General features: G+C 42.4%; 1 protein-coding gene across 1 annotated transcript; it reads left to right on the forward strand.

Annotated features, from left to right (window-relative positions):
• The first annotated feature begins 536 nt into the window (after nt 1-536).
• LOC146673620 (uncharacterized) lies at nt 537-1,561 on the forward strand. Its single transcript, XM_085390730.1, has one exon. It carries the CDS (start codon nt 612-614, stop codon nt 1,482-1,484), a length of 873 nt encoding a protein of 290 aa, XP_085246856.1. The 5' UTR covers nt 537-611; the 3' UTR covers nt 1,485-1,561.
• Nucleotides 1,562-10,436: the final 8,875 nt, after the last annotated feature.

Below are 10,436 nucleotides of genomic sequence, written 5' to 3' on the forward strand. Positions count from 1 at the left end.
ATAAAATACTCGTGTTCTTTTTGTCTGATTTCAGACAGTATCATTTCACCCGTGCATCAATGTATGCGGAACTGACTGACAGTGCGCTGGATGAACATGTGCAGGACATTGTCGCTGGCAATGAACAAATTGGTCCTGAGGCTGTCAGAGCCTCCCTGCGAGTACGTGGACTACGTGTACAGCGAAGGAGGGTTCGAGCAAGCATGCTACGGATAAATCCTGGAGCAGCTGCCATAAGAGCAGTTTTGCGGAGACCAGAACGAAGAACATATCAGGTTGCAGGTCCAAACTCATTGTGGCACATTGATGGAAATCACAAGCTGATAAGGTAACCAAGCACACTGATTTGTTGAACACCTATTTTGACCAAAGTGAAATTCAGCATTACATCAAATATAACTGTTGAACAGTAAGACACATCCAATAGAGCCAGGCCCTGTGATGGGCAGTCCTCTAACACAACTGGTTATGTTTAAAGGGGAAAATGAGAGAACACAGACATCGCAAGCAACGTACAGACAAACTTGACATGCAATAGTGCCATGTAAATCAATTAAGAGTGTGTGTTTCCATTGTTTCAATAACAAAGCAGAAATAAGATTTTTCTTCTTATGGACCACGGTTTTAGGTGGAGGATAGTCATTCATGGGGCTATTGATGGATACAGTCGTCTTGTGGTCTTCCTTCATGCCTCAAACAACAACCGTAGCAGTACTGTTTTATCAAGTTTCATCAGAGCCGTGGTATCCTATGGTGTACCCTCGAGGGTCCGGACAGACAGAGGAGGGGAAAACAATGCTGTCTGCCTGATGATGAACATTTTCAGAGGCTTTGATCGTGGAAGTGCCCTAAGAGGAAGGAGTACCCATAATCAGAGAATTGAGAGGCTCTGGGGTGATCTGTGGCGAGGAATGACCAATGTGTACTGTGATTTATTTCACCACCTGGAGGAGGAAGGCATCATTGACATTGACAATGAAATGCACCTTTGGGCTCTCCATTACATCTATCTCCCAAGGATCAACAGAGATTTGAAAGACTTCACTCAACAGTGGAACAATCATGGCTTGCGGACAGAGAGACACTTGAGCCCATTACAGATTTTTGTCCGAGGCAGCCTCCAGCAACAGGGCCGAGCCTCAACTGCCATGCAGGACATCTTTCAGACCAGAGCAGCTGCTGCTGATGGGACTATTGGTGGGACAGCTGATGGTGGTGTGACAGCCACTGAGAGTGAGACGACTGCTGCTCAGGGCTCAGGTGCAGATTCTGGTGGTGGTGCTGCTGCTCATGGTACAGATGAGCTGGGATTGCTGGTCGACTGGCCTGAGAGGATTACTGTGCCAGACATTGAATTTACTCTGGACGGAATGGTGATGGAGCAAGTGGTAGAACTGTTTAATCCACTAAGTGGCACCAGAGGGAGTCATGGTATTGAGCTCATCACTGGCTTAATATACTTTCTGGACTCCACATATCACTGAGACAGTTCAATTAATGACTGAAACATAATAGCAGCAAGTGGAAAGACTTCAAAATATCTAGGTGACTGGATACATATAATGTGAAAAGTTATGATACGTGTTTACTATGTACCATTGAGTAGTGGTGTAAATGCTGTTAAAATGTTCTGTGTGGATTTCATGATGTAGATGACTGATTTATAATAAGTTACATAATATCATGAATATGTATATAGTTTGTGTTGAAATGTCTTTATTTGAAATGTACATGTGTAAAGTGTAAGAGCTAGTGTCTCGTGAGAATACCCTTAACGAGAGTACACGAGACTTTGCATGGACTGCGAGGGAGCAGATGTCTCTCATGAAGCGATTTTAAGTTAAAAGTTTACTAAAAGAAAAAGCAACACAAGGACTTAAGGACCTCTTTTCAGGACAAGCAGCCAACGAGGTATTTGTCATTTGAGAAATGTTGTTATTTGTGTTTGGACTTAATATGTGTACTCTAAAGTTGCTAATTGATTTGTACTGTTCGCTTGTGACCAGTTCTCATGGTGTATCAGCGTACTGGTGATGGTGAAGCCAAGGAGAGAAGGCCCAAGTAATAAACGCCCGTTTCAAAGAACCGACCTGTGTCTGTGTTGTTGTGAATTCTGTCATGGAAATCAGTGCATTTCCTGAAAGAAATCTCTCCTTCCGGGTCATCCGTGGATCGAGTTTCCTTCGAGACGTGGGCAGCGATAAGCAGAGTTTTGTATAAGATTAATTATTCAAAGTAAGCTCAGGTATGCCGTTCAGCGGGTTAGTTACAGCGCCGGGAGTAGCCTGGGAGAACAAAATGATACAGAGACTGCTTCAGGTTGCTTTCCCAAAATCAACTCAAAGTTTATTCTTCTGTGCAGGGTTTTTATAGGCAGAAGGGTTCGTGTGTCAACAAGTTTCAAGTTACAAGTTACAACCATATAAGGAAGTTCCCCCTAGCTCTGAAAGGGGCCTTCTATAATCTCAACATACTTTTGACAGGTCCATTAAACACTAGACAGTTAGAATCCTTTAGTGATATAAGTTTGCACATGGTAGAATACTGCATGTAGTTATTTGCATTAGGAAATGTTTAACCATATATACCTAAAGGCACATAATCAATGGTGTGTGATCTTTAGCAGGCTGCAAACTTGATGTGCACTCGAGGAATGCACTGTCCTACTATACCACAGCAGGATCAACGCAGCTATGCCTGTTCCAGTTTAAGTGCCTTCTTTACATATAGATGAACTGTTGGATTTTCCAGACCAGCAGGCCAAAGGAAGTTGCCCGTGGGGTCGCAGCAAGAGGAGATGAAGTTCAAACAAAGGGCATTGCAGAAACAGGGTCCTTTGTATAATATCATCAAAAAAGGTATTCAGTACATGCTCCCAAAATACTAAAATATCTAACATTTCCTGTATCCTTTGGGGCAACAGACCTGAGTCACACTTTTAGAGAAGTACCTGGTGAGGTGGATTGAGAGGAATATCCATGATGCATGGCAGTTTGTTCACTCACTTCCTCTCCACCACAGCTTCCGAAGTGCAGCCAATCACAGAGCTTGCTCTCCTGATCCAAGAAGAAAACATCAAAGTGCGCTGCACAAGCTTGCTCACAAAAAATAGCCTGCCCATACACTGCTTGTGTACAGCTTCTGTTTTGATCTTCCAGTTCAGCAAATGCATATATGTGGGTGTCCAGGTATTTGTGCTCCTCCACCACATCATATCAGTGGGTTCAGTATCTTATACTTTTGTCAAGATAATGCACACTGCAGCCGACAGTTATCAGAAAGAAGCCATTACCAAGTTACATGGATTCTTTTTTTTTTTATAACTTCATGTCATATAAACTAGTTATGTTATGTGCAACACTGTCATGTGCCACTCTGGTTTTATGTTTCAAATTCGTGTAAGACATCCACAGTACTCTGATGACATTGACAAGGACATCTCCAGTTTACATGGGAAACTATCATTTCAGGTTCTTGAGATTACTTATTTACGTCACTTTTGAGAAAACGTACATACAGGTCTGATTCAAAACTGTATATCTATTTTTTTAATGCATGTTGAAAGGGCAAAAATATTCCTGAGATACTGTTAACATTATTAAATTTGAAGGCTATTATACAGTGGTATTACTTTAAACTGAGTAAAACGGTATTTTGATAAAAGTTAAGGTCTCCGTTTGTTTCAGAAAGAGCATACTGTCATTTACTTGCTTTTATTATTTATTTATATGCCCTCCGCGGACCATCTCTGCACTGCGTGGGTGATTAGTGGCTCCCTGCACAGTAAGGGCTGCACACAGGGACAAGACGCACTCGGTTACGATCGGATCTTCCCTGGGCAGGGGGAGGTGATGAACTGTATGCCACTTTTTCATTGGCATACATTAAGTACAATGTTTTATTGCCTACGGTGGGGCAGGTCACATACTGGGTGAAGGTGGGCAGTGTGGAGTCCAGCGAGACATGATTAAAGTCCCCTGATATTAGAAGAAGAGCTCTCGGAGATTGCGTTTGCAGTCTGCGGACCACAGAGAGTCACAGGCTACCTCCACGGATGCTAACGGCTAATAGCGCAATGTCTGTGTTGCAGAGTTGTTCTTTCACAGCGATGTGCCCAGAGATACCACAACCGTCTTTAACAAACACTTTCCTCTCACCGCTGTCTCTCGTCTTGTCCGCCCGCAGCAGCTGGAAGCCGGGCAGCCTACTCACAGAGGGAGTACCGGGCAGTGCCGGGATACTGCCACTGTGACCGGGTTAGCGTCATTAGCTCCTCAATCATATCAGGGAGCGATCTCACATTTAAAGTGATTACAGGAAGGAGAGATGGTGTGTGAGGTGTCCTCGGGAGACATCACCCCCGTTTCTTCCCTCACTGGGGATGTAGGGTCTGTCTGCCGGTAGCGCAGCTGCAGGGCGCAGCGCTAACAGCTGATCCCTAATGTAAACAAAGGAGCCATGCGCCGAGTGTCCAAACACGGGTGAAAAAAGTGGAGACAAAAGAAGAGAAAAGTCAACATAACTAGCACGAAGCGGTAATGCAAGATGGCAGGATCTGATTGCTAAAACATAAGTTAAAGGTTAAGAGAAGTAAAGAGGAAAATAAGAAAGAAGCTCAGAAATGAGCTTCTTTCTGCTCATTACCTGTTAGCTGCCATAACAGGTAACACAGTTAAGGTTTCAGAAAAAGTATTCTGTCGTTTGTTTGCTCGATCATGCCTTAAACACATCAAAATGCATAGTGGGATTATAATACAAGTGAATACTGTGACAAGCACTGGTACTGAATAGGCAATCACTTAGCAGCAAGGTGAATCGGTGATGCATTAGTGTGGTCTGCACTTCCTCTTCTTTGATTGGGTGAAATGAGTTGAAAGTAATTGGATGAGGGAACCATGGGGGGTGCCCTGCATAATTTCAATAAAACGCCGTTTTAAACGCCGTTACAGCTGGCAGAGAACGCCGTAAAAAACGCCGTTCAAAGATGCATAAAAACGGCGTTTTGTGCCGAGTAGCGTAAAAAACGGCGTTTCCGTCTGTCTTTGAACGCCGCTTTTTACGTCACTCGGATGGTGCGTTCAGGGCGCCATCCGAGCGGCGGAAAAAGCGGCGTTTGTCGGAACAGAACGCCGTTTTTTTCGGCGTTTTGAATAATTAAACGGCGTTTTTTACGCCATTTCTTAACCAAACGGGTTAGGAAAGTGGCGAATTTTGGCACTAATGGCTTGCCATACGGGGGAGTGCTGGTCACGAGAGCGCACGTGACCCAAAACAATAGAGAGCGGCTACGGGCTGTGCGTTAAACGTGAGTCCGGGAGCGCGCTAGCCGCGTGAGAGAGACGCAGGCTTCTCCGCCATTTGGGGCGTAGAGAGTTCTCCGCCATTTGGGGCGTGGAGAGTGTCCGAAGGTTGAATTCTCCGCCATATGGGGCGTTTGAGAGTTTTCAACAGAGAGCGCTAGCTGTGCGTGCAAACGCAAGCGATAGGCCTATGTTGTGTGTGTGCGGGCCAGACGTGGTCTGCGTGAGTGTGGCTGATTGTTGTCTTGTAATGGAGAATAAAATGTGTAAGTCTGCCTTAGAAGGAGATGTAAAATTTATGCAGAAAGTTTTACCAGGCAGCACGCAGTATGTAGGTTGTTGGTGTAAGAAATGTGGATTTGAAGGGACATTAGTGGAAGTTAAGTGTAAAATGCTGGTAGAAAGAATAGCTGTAAGTGTAGCAGGTAAAACAGGTAAAGCGAAGCAGAGGAAGGAATTGCAGTTAGCAGTTGCTAAGTTGTGGCTGGAGCAGGTTCAGAAGAGGAGAGAAGCAAGAATGTTAGCAGAAAGTAGAGTCAGAGAAGAGCGTGAGAGAGCAGAAGTGGAGGAGAGATTAAAGGCATATTAGGAGCAGGGCCTTGCAGGGCCTTGGAGTAGGGGTATGTCACCAGGGTGCTGGCGAAGCATCCCCCCCTCTGTCCCCTTCTGGCTTCTTGTGCCTCAATTTTATCTCACGACTTAGACATTGACATTACTCACACTCTCATAACACATACATATAGGATCTTGGGGGTGGGCACACTACACGGACTCCAAATTACCATCAGGGTGTACACCTCACCCCTGGCGTCGTTGCCCACCTCTCAATTTTAAGGAGGAGGAGTTGGCCGTCCGACTGGGGTTTGTGGGCCCTACCTGCTGCTGCAGAGTCGGGGCGGTCTGCTGGATAAATTTTGCTTAATCAAGATTACATATCCTTCATTTTTATTCTATAATAATCGGATTTCATTTTGCATGAGCAAACAGACTCGGAAAAAGAAAGGGGAAATACACGCACTTAACATGTTTATTGAACAGCTTGAAAATTCATGTTAACAAAAAACTCTGTAAATATTTATCCACTCTCTCTCTGTCACTCTTGGGGTCATTTCAAGTCCTTGAAACGAGGAACCAAAGCTATGTAAAGCGCGTGTTCTCAACGATATTAATAGGTCTGCAGTTTGTTGCAATCCAGCTGGCATTGTGTCAGTCAATATTTCCGAGGTCGACTTACTGAGTCCCAGATGCTCCGTGAGTAGTTTAATCACAAGCTGGGTGACGTGTTAGCCAAAGTCCTAGCAGCATCCCTGAGTTAACGTATGCTTTGCATCAATGTGATATTTTAAGCTTGAAGTGCTTCGGTGAAAAGAAAATTCCTTCTTGCACAATGTGCATAATACTTTGTTGGTCAACTGTTCAGTCTTGTTATTTTTTTAATACTCAAATTTCCCATCGAGAGGGCCAACGTGCGTTTATTATTTTCCAAATTGAATTGATTGGTTCAGCTGCCCATCACTACCAGATCAACTGCCCATTGACAGAAACATTTCAGGGATTTTGAGTCATTCTGCACTCCAGATGCTTTAATGTGTTAATTTGGACAGCACTAATTGTTACATTACAGATCTTTTTTTTAACAATGTAATGTTTGGGGTGTTTTTAGCTGCTAGATGTTCAGAATGCACATACTGTCCTAGTTTCTACACCACGGTTGTCACGGTCTGCAGCAGACCGTATGGCGTGTGAGAGGAGGACCCAAATGCAGCCACTGAATGAGAGACGGTATTTTTGAATACAAAAATAAAATGGCAGAAAGTAAACTGAAGCCTAAACAGGAAAACTAACTGAGATAACTATGAATGGACTATGAGGACGTTACTAAAAAGACATAGAATAACCTAAACTACTCTTAAAACTCAAGGCAACCTGAAAATAATACTGGAACATCCTTTCAACATCCATAAGGAATCACAAATATAACAACAAACTCAAAGTGCTGGGTTGAGTTTTTAGACCTGGAGCTTTGATGAGAACCCCATTTCCATCTTCTGATGGCTCAAATTCTTGAAGGAGATACTTTCAAAAAGAGAACTAATTTCAAGCTCGCTGCAGTCATTTCTTCCAGTTTCTTGTCATTGTAGTAGAAACTTAATAACAGATATAACCTATAACAGACCGAAATATAATGAGTTCAGATCTACTTTACTTTATCCAGCTAACTCGTTTATGCCTACATCTAAAGAATACTTTGCATCACATCACAGTTTTTCTCTATTTATCTTAAGCTTCAAAGATATTCTAGTGCTCAAATTACTTGTGGATGTGAAAGCTCAAAGTTCAGAATCTTTACTTCTCACGGCTAGCCATGGTGCTTCAGAGTAACCCAAGGTTGGTACACCTGTTATATATTTATGCTGCCAAACCCTGTTCAGTCTGAGGGCAACCTGTCAGCACAGCCACCTTAGGGATTTTGCCCGTGCAGCTGGTTTCCTTAAAAGTTTGACCTTTTCCACTAGCCTCCCAAATAGGCCCCTGTGCTCCTAACACAGACTACTCATCCTGAAGTGCATAGCAAACAGAAGCTTGCGTAATAAAATTGAAACAGGAATATAAACAACCCTGAACTGTGTAAATGGAAAACAATAGAGAGGAACCACAGCAAAAAAGAAAAAGAACAAACAGAAGTTGAGAAAAAGTCACTCCATTCATGGCCCTAACCAAATGAATCTGACGCTAATAGAAACATGTATTTGTCTCCATGAGGAAATTGGGTTGAAGCAAAACACTTTCTAGGCTTAAATACTTTCTAGGCTTGGTAAGGAAGTTCCCGACAATTTCCTGGTTATTTCTAATGGATTTCTTCTGTGCCTCAGAGGCATTTCCAAACCAACAAATAACAAGAAAAAGTCAGCACACTTTTAATAAAACCCCACTGGAACATGTGGAGCACTTTGGAGTTCACATTATCACATGAAATATATTCTCTGTTATGCCTTACTGCTCAGGCAGTCAATCTAATTTCAGTCTGTGTTCAAAGCACCACTCCATTAATGTAAGTGGGCATGGCTGATTGCATTCGCAGTTATAACATCTTTTCCTCAGAAACAGCTTAAAATGTATTATATTAGGCTAAAAACCTTGAGTTTATCTTTGGAGACACTGCTGGCCTCCATGAATGGAAAAACATACATTTTGTCCCATTTCAGCATTTAACTTTTCATCTCTAAGAATGATTGAGACATGCCGACAATGCAGACTATCACTGCAGTGTGAGCTCAAGTCAATGGGGACACAGTGTGATTAAAGCTGAGCATCGGGTCTGGGATGTGATTAGATGCCTCCAGCTGTATGTAGTGTCTCTCCTCTGATCAGCAAGAGACACAAGAGTCACAGTTTATTTGACAGGTTTGAGAGAGGCTTGAAATATGCTGGTGTCATCAGGGGTTTATAGGTCTGACTCTGTAGTCCTTTATGTTTTCTGCAGAGCTTAAAACCAGCCACAACACAACCAAGAACAACAGTAGGATAAATCAAACAGGCTCTGCTTTTTTTTCGCCAGTGTTTCTCTTATTTGCAGCGACAGTGTTGCGGTTTACGATTACATTTTTTCTATCCTCTTATAATTCACAGCTCTCATGTGGGTCAAATGGTGTGTGGAAAAACATTGATTCAGACACCTCTTTTTATGTGAGCAGGCACAAGCAGACAGCCCGATTTAACAGATAAAGTTAATAACATGTTTTAATGCCTGTAATCTCTGCCTGGAGTTTGAATCTTTTGCATAAAGCAGTTAAGCATAAAGTAAGATTCACAAATGTATACCATTTAATTTGAGTGCTTCCAAATGTGCTTTAATCGACACGATTGCAGCGTTATTTACACACACAGAAAATTTTTTTTAAAAACTAACTTCCTTCCTGATAATTGTAAAGAATACTGTGTAGCCAGCACAGTACTATGAGATGTAGCCACACGTGACACAAGTGGTGGCAACTATAGCACAACGCAGGAAAGGGGTGAAGATATAAGGTGCTAGGGTCAGAAACTTTGAGAGCAGGTTGGAGGAAGCAGGAGGGCAGGCAGGCGGAGCAAGTAATCTGAGTGGCAGAGTGACCAACAGTGAAAAGGGAGGCGAAACTGCACAAAGTAAGTGAATGTTTCGAGAGGTACTATCACACAAGAAATTAGTATAATGAGAATGAATAACGAGATAACGAGAATAACGAGAATAACTCTCCAGCATTATTCAAACCAGATGTTAGCTGAAAGCTGTTAATTCAGTATGAATTCAGATCACAAAATACTTAGTTAGCAGCCCTCCCTTAGTTATGCTGCAATAGCCCAAGGCTGCCGGAGAATGCACTGTTTCTTCTTTAATCATCGTTTTCACTCTCTATGTGTTTATACACCTCTCTGCATTTTTAATGCTTTTTAGGGAAGACTATATGGTCAGAAAGGAGTCATAACAAAACATATCACCTGTCAAATTAAAAGAGGAAGTAACCAAAAGATGACTAATACAGAAACATGAGAAACGCAGGCAAAACAGAGAAAGCAGAAGGATATGGAGAATCTGGAAACACAAAGCAACAAAGGATAAAGATATAATATTAACACTAACAATTGGAGTATAATCCACTGTTTTGTTAATGTATTCAATAAGTTCTCCCTTTTGCAATCTGTAAGTATGTAGCAAACACAAACACCATTAGACATTACATGATCTATGATCACCTTCTGATACTATAATTGATCCAAGAGTAGATGTTTGGTTCAGCTTTCTCTACTATCAAAAGCAAACATACCATTAAACATGTTTTAAACAAACATTAAGAGGAATAGCAAAACAAAATTATACAATGTGCGACTGTTCTTTGTACAAAGCACAGGTTATTTCATTACCTAATTCATAGTTTCTGGGCAAATTATGACAAAATTCTGTCTTCCTTCAGTGCAGTGGGGCTTGGCCTGATAACAACCTATGCTGCTGGTATCCTGCCTTTTGTTGTTGAGACTATCCAGTATGATCCCAGATCAAAGTTTCTGTCAGTATAAATCTCTCTCCTTCTCTTTATACACACACACACACACACACACACACACACACACACACACACACACACACACACACACACA

Source organism: Rhamphochromis longiceps, linkage group LG3 (genome assembly GCF_057381845.1).
Source record: "Rhamphochromis longiceps isolate RC_006_pf linkage group LG3, R_longiceps_female_GT1.1, whole genome shotgun sequence".
Classification (NCBI taxonomy): domain Eukaryota; kingdom Metazoa; phylum Chordata; class Actinopteri; order Cichliformes; family Cichlidae; genus Rhamphochromis; species Rhamphochromis longiceps.